This window comes from Marmota flaviventris, chromosome 9 (assembly GCF_047511675.1).
Source record: "Marmota flaviventris isolate mMarFla1 chromosome 9, mMarFla1.hap1, whole genome shotgun sequence".
NCBI classification, from domain to species: domain Eukaryota; kingdom Metazoa; phylum Chordata; class Mammalia; order Rodentia; family Sciuridae; genus Marmota; species Marmota flaviventris.
In genome coordinates this window covers 10,603,292-10,619,065 of record NC_092506.1, presented here as the reverse complement: position 1 = coordinate 10,619,065, position 15,774 = coordinate 10,603,292, and the positions used below count along the sequence as shown (strand labels likewise).

The following is a 15,774-nucleotide window of genomic DNA, read 5'->3' as shown; positions in this document are numbered from 1 at the left end:
TATCCTTGGAAATAAGGATCCGGACATCCTTGGAAATGGAGTGCTAATTGAGTCACCACTAGTAATGTCACTCTACTTTATTCATAGTGGCTTCTAATCCGCCACGCAGCCAGGAATGAGGTTGGGAGCCTGATTTGCAGGAGGCAGGTGTGGAGGGTGTGCATCTACCTTGCTGGTCTCCTCTTGATACAAGGACCTGGCCCACAGGGAGGAAGCTACCAGCACAACCAATGCACAAACTCAGCTGCACACAGTTCCCTGCTCTCAGGGCGCCTCCTTGTGATATCCTAAGAAGGAGGAACCAGGGCCCCACAGGGGAGTTTCCAAGTCACGCCTGCTGCCTCCTGCCTTAGCTCTCCTGAGGGTGAGCTCCACTCAGCCCATGGGTCGCAGTCACTGTGCAATGTCTTGTGGAGTTTTGGGGTGTTTAGAGCAGGCAGATGGGAGGAAGGGAGCCGGAGCTGGCCTCTGCTAGAACTCTGTTTCTGTGCTTGCTTTGCCAGATCAGCCACCTGGCAGGCTGGAGTCTCATGACAGTGGTGCTGCCCTGAGTCCCCACCCAGCCCCTTTCCTGGGTCTCAGCCATGGGCCCACATTGGACAGGAAAGTAGAGATCAAAGTCCTGAGACAGCAAAGAAAATAATCCTGGGTTGCTTTTCTCCAGTCTTCCCCATAACTCTTCCACCAAGTCCTGAGCCACATTCTCGGGTCGCTCAGAGTTTATTTGCTGACTGTGGAAAGGTCGATCCTCAATGTGCAGACGTTGCTGTGACTCCACTGGACTACACACCTAGTTTCCCAGACAATCTCTTCTTGTTGCCTCGGAGCTTCTGGGTGGTTTTGTTGATCACATGTCGTCTCCAGGAGTGGCACGGCTGACTTCACATCTCTTTTCCCCCTTCTTATTGTTCAATTTCAGGGAGGAATTATGGTGGAATATCTTCATGAGGATTACAATATATCTCTCCCTGGGTGCGCTGACTTTCAAGGATACTCCAATCTTCACTGCAAGATGAAAAGGTTTCGGCATCTTGCTTAAAGAAGTCACCTGCCCTGCACTTCTCTGCCACAGTGGGGGCTCTTGCATTGAGGGAGATGTTAATAAAGAATCTGTCTGTCAGTATCAGATTTCATCTCTGTGACCAATGGCTGCCTGAGCACCAGGTCACGTAAAAGAAGACATTTGGACAGGAATCATCCTGCATCACCTTGAAGAATTCCTAGTCCTGTGGTCACAAGTAAGAATGATGATTAAGGGTCATAAACAATGTACTCCTATCATCAATGTTCTCAGTAGATGATCTCAATTTTCTTGTGGACAAACCTTGTCAATGTCTGCATAGGTTCCTCTCAAAATATGTTTTCTCGTGCAATCCATCATAAAACCTAAGACAATGACAATCTTCTGAAACCAAAGCTCTTGTGTTTTCATGAGCTCCATCCATAAAAGTAGTCCATCGATGGTTCTTCAGTTTCAATACATAGTTCAATTCTTTAATTCAGAAATTAGCATATTCAAACTTTATCATAACCCAAAATATACATTGTTGCAAAATTAATGTTCATCTTTATTTCCATCCCTATACTTCCAGACTTATCCTCCCAGATAACCAACCATGTTTTCTTATAGAGTTTAGGCCTAGGAAAAGGGTAGAGAGGGGGAAAGAGGAGGCTCCTCATTGACTCCTACTATTAGTTTACAGATCCAGTTTCTCTGGGCCTGACAGATGATTGGTTTCCTGGGAAATTTTCTGAGTGTTTCCAAAAGCCCAAATTACTAAGATGCCACATCTTCACATGCATGACCAGTAATCAAAGTAAAAGAAGAGCCTTCAAGAAACAGATATGCCAACTAGAAACAACATGGAAAGAGTTCGAAGTAAAATTGAAACAGTGCCAAAGAAGTATGTCTGTATTAGAAAATATAAAGAAATAAAACCTATAAGTGAACAGAAGGAATGATAAATGGTGAGCCCATTATGTTCCATGAGTAATTTGCAAATTGAAGGAAACTGTGGAGGAAGAAAATCACCAAGAAAATAATACAAGAAAACTTTCCTGGTGCCAAAAAAAAAAGTTAAACCATATGAGATTGAAAATCCACAGAAGCCTCATTCTGCACACCTCGACTTGTTGGATGATTTTAGGTTTAAGGGATATAACTTCTCAGGCGAAATGAGATAGCCTAGTCTTGGGGGATGGGTGGTTGCAGACAAACCAGAAAATTAGGAGTCAAAAAATGAGCCAGTCTTCAAACTATGGAGGTAAAATAACAAACCAGCAGAAGTGAGGTACAGTCAACCTCCCAACCAAGACTACGCTCAGGAGAAAAGCCAAGGGGATGAAGCCAGACCAATGAGCAACTAAAATATCCCACTGAGACGAATCAAGAGTCTGTCCTAGTCTGCAAAATGTCAGAGACTTTCTTAGATGGCAAGGTGGCGAGGGGCTAAATCATTCACAGAACAATCACTGAATAACCCAGTGCCCAGGATGGTGCGCTCTACTTTGGTGTTGGATCTCTGCCTTCACTAAAGCTTCAAATTAAATCAGCTCCCCTTCTCAAAGAGTTAGTAAAGAAGCCAAAGTGAATGTGTCCCTAGTCCTTTCATGGTCGATGGCCACTGGGCTACCTTGTCGTAGGGGTGGGGGGTAGAGACGGCGGAATCAACACACAGATTCCAGGAGCTGGTGGGAGAACTGGCTGGAGACCCGCCTCAGGTCGTCGTCCAGTAGCTCAGTTTATTTTTGGAATGCACACAACTGTTACAGGGTTTGAGTGGGGCTTGCCTGTCAATCATACATAAGCAAGACAATATCCATAAGCCCACCATCTTCTGCCTAACATAACCGCACTGTGAGGAAAATCTAGATATTGCTGTCGTGGCAAAAAGTAATCTGGAAGGGTCTTTAGCCCTTACTGAGTCAGGGGTTTCATGCCCTGAAGCTCCTGACTCTCAGTTTCCTGGCCGGGCAGTTTGGCAATGCTAACCACAAGCGCTGAGGATGTGGTTTCACCCCATCCTGCAGGCGCTCCTGTCAGGCCCAAAGGAAGGTGGATATTTCAGGCACTTCCGTGCTGCTAGTAGCTGCTAGCTGAGACTGAAAGTTATTCCAACACCAAAGGTGTCATAAAATCAGTGAACTCTTCACAAAATGTCAAACTCTGCTCAAGGACATTAATTGTAAAACAATAAGCACCTACTATGTGATGTTGCCTAGGAAGGAAAGACCTGCACACATCATGCCCTCCAGAAGCAGGAACAACAGAGAGAGTGGTCAGTGACAAGGGTCCAAGAGATGTCAGGAGAGACATGGGCTGTGAGCAGGGAGAGTCCAGGAGATGCAGAGGCAAGACAGGGCCCAAGACTGGGGCTGTCCCATGTGGCTGAGGGAAGGGATAAGGTGCTTGACACAGAGGGACTCAGGCAGGAAGAGGGTCGTCCACAGGCAGCAAAGACCTGGAGCAGAAAACTGGGGCCTGCACAGAAGTCCACCTGGAAGGAACAGGCAAGGCCACAGGAGGCCACCAGTCCATGCAGGGCATGTCCCCAAGGGTCAAGCTGAGGAGTTGAGCCTGTCTCTGCATCCTGAGCTCCCGGCTTCTTACCTTGGTCCTGCCAATTACTAGCTGTGCCCCTTCAGGCAGGAGTCTTTATCTCTGTTTTCCTTTTCCTGTAGATGGGGTGAAAGGATCTGCCCACCTTCTAAGCAGGGGACCGACCACACATCCAATTGCTGAGGAAAGTCCTGGTTTATATTGTTGTCCCTGGTACTATCCATTTAATGCTTTTAACTTTCACCCTCAAAGGACTCCACATTTTACAATAAATATTAAGGCTGAACTACTGATAGGATAGTTGAGGTAAAGAATAAAGAGGTTTCCAACAGTGCCTGTCTAATAAATCACACAAAATTATTGGCCATTCATTATATCAGAATATAATGAGAATAATTATAATTCATGATAATAAATCACTTATGAGAAAAAGAGAATACATCTTGAAGGTTTTCATTGCAAAAATATGTGAGGTGATGAATAGGATAATTAGCTTGAATTAATCATCTTATCATTCACATACAAACACACTCAATTCTTTTGTCTATTATCCACTAATAAAACCAGGTGAACTGTTTTTTAAAACTATTTTTTTTTCCTGAAAATTAGAGCTAGTTTCCGGGAAGATTAACAAGGCAATAATATGTTAAATATGTTTGGAGGGAAATAGATTGTAAATCATATCAATAAAACTTGTGAAAAAAGAAAGATCAAATAATATCCAGTAAACGTGGACCAGTATTTTATTTTCCAATGTAAAAGTTTTAGCTTGTATCACAATATGGTTGTTCCATGCTGGCCGTTTGGTGGAATGTACAGCAGAAGCAGGGTGTGCAGTGGTCTCTAAGGTCCTGGTGGTCATTGGAAGTTGAGCATCAATACTTTTTTTTTTCTTTCTTTCTGTCTATGCTGGGGTTGGAACCCAGGATCTCCATATGAATGTCCTACAGCTGAGCTCCCCCAGCCACATTTCCTACTTAAGTAACAATGACTTAAGTAACAATGACTTAAGTAACTTAAGTAACAATGACTCACAGCTGACACTTACCTAGGGCCCACCCAGGCAGGACTGTTGAAGGAAAAAAAGAAACACTGTTGCAAAGCCACCTGGCCTCCAAGAGAAGGAAGGGGCTGCTCACCTGGGGGCAGGCTCCACACAGGGGCTCTGAGCAGAGGTGCAGCTCTCAGACCCCGCTCCCAGGTCCTTGCAGGTGCCTGGGAATGTCCAACTGGGGAGGTGGAAAGGCCCCAGGTGGAAAGGTCTCCCCCTCCCAGTCTCTCTTTCCTGCCCCTCTGAGCACACCCTCCTCAGCCTCACCTTCAGAGTTCCTCCAGTTCACCCACCTGTTCTCTGAAAAAAACGCTCCTCTGATCCTCTGAACAAGAAGTTTCCCCATTTAGAAGAAAGTTCTGTGTCCTCTGACCTGCAGCCTCTCTCTGTGGCTCTCTGCCCCTCCCCCTTCCCATCCAGGCCTCTAGTCTCTTTAAAGTGAGTCCCCTCTGGCCTCTCAGAGGCACAGAGGGACAGGGTTTTCCTGCCATTATTGAGGGAGCATTAGAAATAAACCACTAGGTGTGCAGGTACCTTCCTTCCTGTGTGTCTGTGTGAGTGTGGGATGGGGTTTTTTTCTTGATTCCTCGGGACTCCATGGGGAGGCTACACTTTCTCCTTTCTTGAACCCCATTCCAGAAAGGAGAAGTCAGGTTTCTGATCTTCCTGGGTTTAAGTCTCTCTGTGGGAATTTCACGCTTCCCTTCACCAGCCGCCTTCCTTATGTCCTCGCACACTCCCACACAGGGGAGCTGAGTCTTGCAGGCTTCTGGCACATTTGCGGCACTTGCTGCAACGTGGTGGGGCACTGGACGTGGGCTGGACACTGAGCAAAACAGCTGAAAATCCCAGTAGCAGGTTGGAGCCTATCAAGAGCGGCCTTTGGTTCAGGAAAGAACTCGCTGACTTCTCATGGTCAATCAAGATGTCTGCAAGACCAGGGCCTCTGCCGAAACTTCGAAGGCAGCTCCCCCCCCCCTTCTGGACTTAATGTCTTATCAAAGAGGAAGGAATTTACCTTCTGGAAATGCCCGAGGTTCATTTTCTTCCAACTCTGTTAATAACAGAAGAAAAAAAGAAAAAAAGGAATGGGCAATATTTTGTATCCAAATAGTATATAATCAGAAATAATCAATGCAAAGCAGAGGTCATAGCTCAGGGGTAGAGCACTTTCTTAGCACATGAGAAGCACTGGGTTCAGTTGTCAGCACCACATAAAAATAAATAAATAACAAAGTCATTGTATCCATCTACAATAAAAAAGAGAGAGAGAGAGAAAGAAAAAGAAAGAAAGGATGCCAAAAAAGCAATTCAATATACCCTTATTCTTCAAAAATCTTCTTTTACTGGCTTTTTATGCAACTGCACTAAGAAATATGGCTACCAAACAAAATTGTTACTTAGTAAAGTAATAAAAATCTTTCAAATGCCAGAAACCACTCATATGTCCATATCTGAGGTCTTCCAGAAGCCTGAGAGTAGTCAGATTTTACCCTTTCTCACTACATAGTTTGTGTCTCTGTAAGGATGCCAGTTCACCGGGGATAGAATCTGTGGGTGATTGATCTCTGCACCAGGCTCATCACAGCAAGGAATCAATATTGGTCAGACAAACATAGGACACAGAAGGATGGTGGACATCTCCAGTTCTGAACTTCATTTGGAGGCCTGAGGCAAAGTCATTTTTTTTTTATTGGTTGTTCAAAACATTACAAAACTCTTGACATATCATATTTCATACATTAGATTCAAGTGGGTTATGAACTCCCATTTTTACCCCAAAAGTCATTTTTTGAAAGAGAAGAAGTCAGACTAGCAGCACAAAGTGTTCTAAACTCATTTCCCCTGTAAACACTGTTAGGCCAATGATTCTTTTTGTGACTCCTTATGGGAGTATCAGGCCAGAAGCCTGACTCTGGAAATTCAGTAAATCAGATCTGGCCTCTTGCTTCAAAAGCGCATGGTGAAAAGTATGAACGCAGTTGGAACAGTTCAGCTATCTATGCTAGGACAACAAAGGGACCCATGCCCTTAACCAGTACTTCCAGGAAGTGACAGTGACCTTAAGGTTGTATAGTAAGGGAATGAGGGCAAGGTGCAGAGGGTTTGCCACCTGTGTGCTTTTCACAGCTGCCAAGCTCGTGTGCTGATCAGGTGTGGTCTGTCCCTCACAGTCTCAGGATTGGTCAGGTCAGGACTGTCATGTAAAAAAGTTCAAGGTGTTTGTCAGCATAGACCTTGTTCCTGAGGTCCAAGATAAAGATGGATGCAAAATGCCAAGTCTTTGCCCGCATTTAGCTACCCATTGAACGTTTGCAGGAAAAATGAAGACTCTCAGTTCTTGTTACAGGCTGAGTTTCTATTGATTGCTGAGAGAATGATCACCATCGGATGTCCAAATAAAGCCTGGGAGTGAAAGAATACACAATCGCTTGAGTGTGTGGGCCTGATGTGGGGTATTTTTAGGATGAATGAAATCTCTGATGGGACCTCTGGCTCAGCAGATAACAAGGCAGGTCCAGGACAAGTGGGGCGCCAGGAGGAGCCCCATCAAGCCCAAGGCAAGATAACAATGTCCCATTGCCTGTAAAAGTCTTTGGCTTGACTTTGGATTGAAGGACTCCAGCCTTGTGCAACTGGCCCAAAGTACATACAGAAAACACATGCTTCTGCTTTCTGCCACCGCCTAAGCCTGTTTTGCCCCTTGGCATAGTATGCCTCAGCTGAATGGTGAAAAGAGCAATGTCACAAGTAATCCACACCGCAAATAAAGCATTCATGGGTAATTAAAAATGGGCTCATCTTCAGGCATTTCCATTCATTTCTTCTACTTCTTTTTAAAAAATACAAGCCAGTTTCTATTTCCTTTGTTACAATCCTCTTCGCTTTGCCCTTAATTGAACTGGATTGGACTTTGAAGCATTAGAGTTTACCTTGTCTTTCTCTTGATTCCAAGACACCCGTCTCCTTGCCTTTTTCGACCTGGAAAAGTACCATGTTCCCTCAGGCCTCTGAAGTTGCTTTTCCCTCTGACTAGGTCAGTCCCCAAGGGCTGACTTCAGATGTTGTGTCCACTCATTCAAGTCTCACCTACAATGGCATCTCCTCCCTCACGCTGCCCTGAAATGCTTCAAGGACACTGACCCTCATCAGGCATCTGTAACCTCATTCTGATTTTCTGGTTATGTTTTAACCTTTGCAGCAATGACTACTTTCTCATATTGTTCATTTATTCTTAAGTATATTCATGGTCTTCCTCAGTAGAATCCAACTCCCAAGTGGAAAGGCCTGGACTAAGTTATTCCTACAAATGAATCTATAGCACATAGCTCAAGGTCATAGGGAGGCTCAAAGGAGCATGCACTACACGACGGATGGACATATGATGGGATGCATGGATGATCAGATGTAAAATCCACCTAGAGGGGAACCATTCAGTCATGAGTATCTTGTTCTAGCCCATGGGATGGATGCTTTACCTAGAGCATTCTTACAAAACCTCAGCACGGTATCATCTCTCCCATTTTACAAAAGAGAAAAAGGAAGCTCAGAGAGACCAGTGCTGTAACCAACAGAAGACACATCAGGGCGTGGATCCAAAAGCACAAATGCATGAGACCCAATTCCATCATCACCTGCCATCCAGCACTGTCTGCCTGACAATCTGTTGACTTGCAACACCTTTGACCCAATAGAAGAAAAATCCTAAATCTCCAAGAAGGAAAAATAAATTAATTCATAGATTTGTAATAGAGTAAATTTGTAGAGCTGAATTGGTGAGGTAATTCCTGTAATCAATTAAATGAAAACCTTGCACGAAGACTTCCCTAGTATGAGGTCCTCTCCTGGGCTGGGATTGTGGCTCAGTGGTAGAATGCTCGCCTAGCACATATGAGGCCCTGGGTTCGATCCTCAGCACCATATAAAAATAAATAAAGATATTGTGTCCAACTACAACTAAAAAATAAATATGAAAAAAAGAGTGTTTAAAAAAATGAGGTCCTCTCCCAACCTTAAAGCAGCTTTCAAAAAGAGATGTCTATGGGTAAGGAAGGCTGTCACCCAGAGGATGATTGCAGCATTGCACTGACCCTTGCACAAAGGGGATGAACCTCTTGCACCCTGGAGAAGACAGAAGAGAAAAAGTGGAAAAGCAGAGGTTAGGAAGAGGTAAAGAGGAGGACAAACGAGAACAGGAATAGAAGACACACTAGTCATCAGTTCAGAGATGACAGGAGCTCACACTGTTGGTTTTCTTCTTTGTAAAACACGATCAGAAACCTTTTACCTAAGGCCATGTGTCAATGCAGTCACAAAATTCTAGGTCTAAAACTCACTGGCTTCTTGGATAACAGGGAAATAAAACTACCCCCATCTGAGACTCTCTAATTAGCAGAGGAAAGACTTATGGAAATTTCACTATGTATCATTTCTAAAGCCCCCAAAGAGAAAAGGGTCACAAATGTGGACAAATTCAATAGCAGGACACTGTTGGCCTTGCCAAGGAAACAACACAGGAACCACTGGAGCAGGTGTTGGTGGAGGAGACCCACACCAAGTCAGAGGTCACCTGGGTGCAGGGATGAAACTTAAACCACCCTTACCCAGCCATGTGAAGGTGTGCCAAGTTTAGGATTTAGGAGGGACAGTCAAGGAGAGTTAGTCAGTGGCCGGCAACTCACTCTGGCTGTGCTTCCAAATCTGGGTCCTGGTCCCAGATGGATGCAGGTTAGATCACATTGTAAGGACCCTCTTGGGAGAACACTGAGGTGACCTAGAGTGGCAGGGACTTGATCACTGCCTGTGAAGAAGAAGATCACATGCTTCCTCCCTCCTGGATAAACGTTTTCATGTAGGACAGATACAGTGGTGAGCCAGGGCCCAGGAATCGGTCCTGATCTTTAAAGTCAGGCCTGATGCTGGCCTTAACTACCAACTTCTCTGCTCCCCTTTGTAAACACAGTGATGAAGCCTGTGATGTAATCAGTGAGATGTTTGCTTAAGGAGTTGAATTGTGTGCCCACAGTCAACCACTCAATTATGTGTAATTGTTTACTAAATAATTATTTAGAATTATTTATTCTCCATGTCAGTCCTTCAAGGAGAACAAGGGTCATGTCCTCAGGAGCAAGAAAAGGGACAATTGGTCAGTGATGAGAATTCTGTGTTGGAGGAGAGCTGCTCATGGAGAACCAGGGGTCCTGGGAACCAGGATGGCCCTAGAGATGCAGAGACAAGGTAGGGCACAGACATGGGCTGTCCTCCCTGTGGCTGTGGCAGTAAATGAGGTGCTTCAACCCTGAGTGACTGAGGCAGCAGAAGGGAGCCCACAGGGAGCAGAGGGGAGCCCACAGGCAGCAGAGAAGAGACCACAGGGAGCAGAGAAGAGACCACAGGGAGCAGAGGGGAGCCCACAGGCAGCAGAGGGGAGTCCACAGGCAGCAGAGAGGGGTCAACAGGCAGCAGAGGCCTCAAGCAGGAAACTGTGGGGCTTGCACGAAAATTGACCCAGAGTTCCTGGGATGCAGCTGTGGAGTCAGGGCCTCAGGGGAACATCTGAGCTGTGCTGGGATGTCCCTGGGGGCCAAGGGAAGCAGGAACCAAGAGCCTTCTCTGAAGCTCACAGTTCAGGATTCATGTCCTGGTTGTGCTCATTACTAATCGAGCCCTGAAATTTTACTAAATGTCCTTGTGCATCATTCTCTGAAGCTGAGAGAAAATGACCTTTAGGCAGGTGGGGACATCCAGATTGCTCAGGATGGTCCAGGCTCCTCTTCAGTCCTGGCATCCCATCCACTTAGTGCCTCTGTTCAACTCCTAAAATGCCCAGGTTGGGGAATAAGGTCCATGGCTCCCACACAGAGATTGCCATGGTAAAGATGAAGGAGACTTAGGAGAGGGCCTGCCATCCAGGAAGTGCTGTATGCCTGCGTACCATCCGCTACTCAACATCTTTGAACGTCGTCGTATAATTACACGTCACATTGGGGTTTTGAACATCTGCAGTACTGTAGCCACCCCAGCTGTGTGATACGAGCAGGACCACGCATACAAGTTATAAAGCTGTTCTCCCTTCGAAGAAAAAGATAAAGCAAACAAAGATCAGCATGTGAAAAGAGAGGAGATGAAGTGAAGGGGCACCCCCTTTCTCCCCAGAAAAGCCCTCTTCACCATGCCTGATTTTAGGACTGTCAGCAAGAGTCCAATGTAGATAAACTTCCTATTTTTGTGTCGCCCTGTTTACTTGGCCACTGGCCAGGAAGATACCAGCACTCCAGGTGCTGGACACCCCCTTACTAGTTTTCACAAATGTATCCAGTATAGTACTTTGAAGAAATGTGCAAACAAGGCCTCTGGCCTTGGGCTGGGCTTCACAGAGATGTCCACATTTTTAAGATAAGTTACAAATGGGCCCATGGTAACAGCTGGCAGGGGGAGGAAAGAAAGGGGAGAAGAAGCTCTCCCCTTCTCAGGTGTTGTCCTTGAAGGGTTGACTTGCCCAGAACACTGAAAGAAAAATCTGCTTTTATGTGAATTTCTGCAGACTGTGAACTTCTGAGCCCCTCCCCTTACACGCTGGGTATAAAATTCTGAAACTCCCTGAACTCGGGGTTCAAGGGATTAATTGAATACAGCAAAAGCTGTGCCCTCTGAACCTGGCTGCAGCCAAATAAAACTGTTTCCTGCTATCTTCTGTGCCTTGCCTCGTTTGTCCCTACAACAGAAGGAGTAGGAAAAGGGATGGAGAAATACAGGGTGAACAAATAAGGTTGACGATGTAAGACTGCTTGTTGTATTTTGCTTATCATTTAGAAAACACATCCTCCTCCCTCTTGCCTATGGCCACGTGTCATCACTGCAGTCTCAAGGTTGCCTTGGTTCCAAATTCACTGCCCGCTGGTTTGGGCAAAGCCATCAGAGCCTGGCTGCTTCCCCTTGGCACAGGCTGTGGTTCCCTGGTCCAATCCCCGGTGGATCCTGTCCCTCCCTCCCTCCCTCGTTCTTGGGAGGGACTAAGGCAGCTCCCTGGGGAATAAAGAGAGGAGCTGTGGCCACTCAGCCCACAGTGAACTCCTTGATCCTGCCCCCCCTCAGGAACAGCCACCAGGAGCCTCCTCGCCATGAAGCTGCTCGCAGTCCTCCTGCTGGCTGCCCTCCCCCTTTACTGCTCTGCAGGTGAGCTCTGTGCAGGGAGGGCCGCCTGTGGCCAGCGGGGAGCCAGGGCCCTGGGGAGGAGTCCTGGTCCCCAGGTCATCCCTGGTACAAAAGGTCTGGGTTTAATGGCCCTAAAATTCAACATTACTCCAGACAACCAAAGAGGCAGCTCTCTCGAGGCCTTTATCCCTGCTTTACGACCTCGTGTGTCAGAACCAATCCAGCTGTCCCACTTTGGTCCCAGCGACAGTGAAGACAAATGTAAGCCTCAGTGTTGAATATTCCAATTAGACATTTCAGAGGGACAAAGGGAAGATGATTCATGGCCCTATGGCATTAGACCCAGTGGGTTCCCGAAAGGAGGCATCATGTATCATCTTAAATATGGAAGGAAAAGGCAGCCCTGCGGGAGGGCAGGCTCAGGCTGCGGCACGGGACCCCGCACCAGGCAACCTGGAGCTACACTGCAGACCTGTGCAGGGCTAGCCTCGCCCTTCCAGGGGGCCCTGTAGCTCCCAGTTGCCCTCAGAATGGGGTGGGCACACATATGCGATGTGTGTGGTGTGTTTTTCCAGTTTCCAACCTTGTTGATGCGGTCTACCTTGTTCCCAAAGTGGGGGCATAATGGGGAAGAGGTGCTGTGCTAAAGAAACTAAAGAATTGCAGAGCCCAGGGCACGAGCAGCTCAGGTGGAGGCAAGTGCTAAGCTCCCCCCCCACACACAGGTTGGCCACGTGAGATCGCTTCATGTACAAGTTGTTTTTTATGTTGCTTATTGATGCAGAATAGAGATAGAGTGAACACGGTAATGGCAAGTATTTTAAACCCAACAATTCTAGGACTCTTGAAAAACCTATTAGTGTCCCGTGGCATGATGTTGAATTCAGAAAGAGCTCTCTGTGCAGTAAGTGCTACATACTGGACTTTCTCCCCTTTGAAGGACTGAGAACCATGTTGGCACAGGGTTTGCCTTCTCCAGGGTTCCTGAGGGGAGGGCCTGTAGGGAACCTCAGAGCCTGTAGGGAACTCCCTGTCCTAGAACTGGGAGCTCTCTGAGTCCACGTATCTCCTGGGATGTTCACAGGTGACGGACATCACAGGTACTCCCCCTCACGGGGTCACACCGCCAGTCGTGAGCCAAGTTCTGATGTTTTCTTCCCAGGCGCTGGCTGCCAACTTCTCGAGGACGTTATTTCAGAGGCCATTGATCCTAAAGTAACCCTAGAAGAATACAAGGCTGCCCTCCAGGAGTTTTTGCACAGTGATGCAGACAGAAAGGCCGTGGAGCAATTCAAACAATGTTTTCTCAACCAGTCTGATGAAACTCTGGCCAACGTTCAACTGATGATGGTAAGTTGGGGTTCTAGGTTTGTGAAACCACTGACTGGGAACAGCAGTCTCTGATCTTGTTATTTTAATAAAATCAAAGCTGTTGGCGCAGTGCTTTTTAAAAAAAATACTCTGTATTTAAGGGGTGTTAATGAATCTTTGACCTTCAAGAAAACCTTTCAAAATCTGAAAGATAATTTACCAACTTTCTTTGACAATCGTCAGGGACTGATAACTAGAAAATGCAAAAATAACCTCAGAGATTGCTTATGTACCTTTCAGTTACTCAAGACACACACACACACACACACACACACAGATATTTCTAAAAAAGAAAAAAATCTGGTTCTCAGAATGCCCTCACCTTTGTGAGTGATCTACAAATTCAGGTTCCCTCTTGCAAAACAGCAAACAGTGAAAAAACAATGAGTTCATAAGCATTGTTGGAGGATTCCAGAACATTTGAGTAATATTTTATGTTCCTACTCTTAATTACTTAAAATGCACTTCTACGCAACCACAATTTGTTAGCATCGGTGTGTGGAAATCTTGAAACTTTTTATTTAGCAGCTGAGAAAAACAAGTATAAATCCCAGGTACGAGACACCATGGGGGATGGATTGTTTAAAACAAGAATCAATGACATAAACAATGAGTGTTTCTTTCTAATGACAAACTCCTGATGCTTTTTAGCATTTATTTCATATATCAACATTCTCTTTGAAGCATTGCATGGTAGAGAACATAAGGAATATATCAAAAGACGGAGAGCAGGTTGAATACCAAGTGCATTTGAGGGTAGTGGGATTGCTTTTCATCTAAGCACTGTTAGGTGAATCATTCACACTCTGGCGCTCCAGCATTTCATGGAGCACCAAAGGAACAGTGGAGGTCCTCAGCTTCTTTTCAGTAGTTCTCACTTCTCAGACCACAGGGAAACTCAAAAAGTCACCCGAGTTACCTGAGCAGAGATTTTAACAGTTCAGTGTGGAAGAGTGGTGTGCGCACAGATCAAATTGTGTCTGCAATACATAATACCTGTGGCACATTAAGTGGAAAGTTGTTTCCAAGAACAACGTTCAATATGCCTCTTGGAGAAATGATTCAGAAATAGCTGCAGTTCTCTGGTATCAATCAGTGTCTCCTGAACAATAGAGCACACGAACAGGTACTCTCGTCTTGCTTCCTGGATTTTATGAAAGGCTTGATGGTTCTTGAAAAACTAAGGTAGATAACAAGTGGATGTTTCGGTTTTGCGTATTTGACTTTGCAGGACAGAGTTGAAAAGCTAATTGAAGTCCCTGCCTTTGTTTTCCAGGAATCAATATATGGCAGTAAATACTGCAGAGCTGTCTAAGTTTCCTCCAGTCCTTTGGCTCAGAGAACTACTGGAGACGCCGATGCTCTTCTGTTCTTTCCTATTTTCGTCCCTGTACCTGTGACGGCAAGACACTCATTGAAATCTTAAATGCAATTTCATTTCAATAAACTTTCCTGCAAATATAAAGCTTCTTTTTGTTCTCACTTAACATGGGAGGTTTTCTGGCTGGAGTGGAGCGGGGGGGCACACTAGGATGGAGACTGAATTGGAGTGGGTTGTGTTCCATGCTTTTGTGATTACGTCAGTGTGTATCGGGTGCTGTACATAACTAAATAGAATAAATTTTTAAAATATGAGGTTTTTCAAAGAAACACTCTGCACACATACACCTGAGCACTCTCAGGCACGCGCACACACACTCATACACAATTGATTCATACACGATTCATGAAGATCTCCTGTCTGTGGGTTGACGCTTCTGAAAAGTGCTTTGTTCCTTACTGTCTGCCCAAGTATGGGGGCTGTCCCTGGGGAAGGGCTTTTCCTGCCCTCTCACTGACAGAGGACAGGCAGATAGGAATGGTTAGGATACGAGATCAAGGGAATACGTCTATAAAATATGGGGGTGATAAAAAGAATGCACAAGACTCTTCTCTGCAAAAAAACCAAGAGAAAAAAGTGTAATTCCTAAACATTTTGTGACACGACCCAGAAAAATATTATCTGACCCTTTTCTATATACTTAAGGAATTTTAAATATACTTCTAAGGAACCAGGTTTGTTAGCACCATGTTAGGAAACCTTGGGCCTTTTCACTGAGTTCTCATTAAACAGGGTGGAGATCGCATGGACGATGGAGTGTTCAACACAAAAAACTCAAGGGTACGGCAATGACCATTTTATCTAATGACCAGTACAGACAGGCTGCTCGATTCCGAGCTCAGCTCCTGCTCAGACTCCCGCAGCCACCACTGTCCTCAAGTCCACCTGGAGCCCTGCTTCTCGTGGCTTATGGTTCAGGAAAGAGGAGGACAGGAAAGACTCCGTGGAGAGGGTGCTCCTCCCTCCCACACAGAGCTCAGGATCAGCCACAGAAAGAGGAGGGGCCAGCTGGGGTGGAAGAGATGGAGGCCTGTGTCCAGGCAGGAACACATCGTTCTGCCTCCACTTTAACACACGTGCATGGATTAGGCAGATGCTGCATCTGGTGGAGGTAGAAGTGGCACCTGAATTCAGCCGCTTTTCCCAGGATAAGGGAATAGGCTGCCAATCGCCTGGGAAGGGTCATTGTCACCAAGGTGTTTTCAGGTTCCTGCTGAGGACATCCTGAGAAATGAAATGAAGTGTGAGCTCACGCCG

General features: G+C 45.9%; 1 protein-coding gene across 1 annotated transcript; it reads left to right on the top strand.

The window, feature by feature from the left end:
- Positions 1 to 11,731: 11,731 nt before the first annotated feature.
- On the top strand, positions 11,732 to 15,309 carry LOC114099840 (mammaglobin-A). The gene is made up of 3 exons (XM_027944352.2): positions 11,732 to 11,786; positions 12,928 to 13,115; positions 15,250 to 15,309. The coding sequence occupies exons 1-3, from the start codon at positions 11,732 to 11,734 to the stop codon at positions 15,307 to 15,309; spliced, it is 303 nt and encodes a 100-aa protein (XP_027800153.2).
- Positions 15,310 to 15,774: the final 465 nt, after the last annotated feature.

Coding starts and splice junctions, on each gene's coding strand:
- LOC114099840 (XM_027944352.2), top strand. CDS start 11,732: ATGAAGCTGCTCGCAGTCCTCCTGCTGGCTGCCCTCCCCCTTTACTGC. Junction 11,787..12,927: donor CCCCCTTTACTGCTCTGCAG/GTGAGCTCTGTG, acceptor TTTTCTTCCCAG/GCGCTGGCTGCCAACTTCTC. Junction 13,116..15,249: donor CCAACGTTCAACTGATGATG/GTAAGTTGGGGT, acceptor CTCATTAAACAG/GGTGGAGATCGCATGGACGA.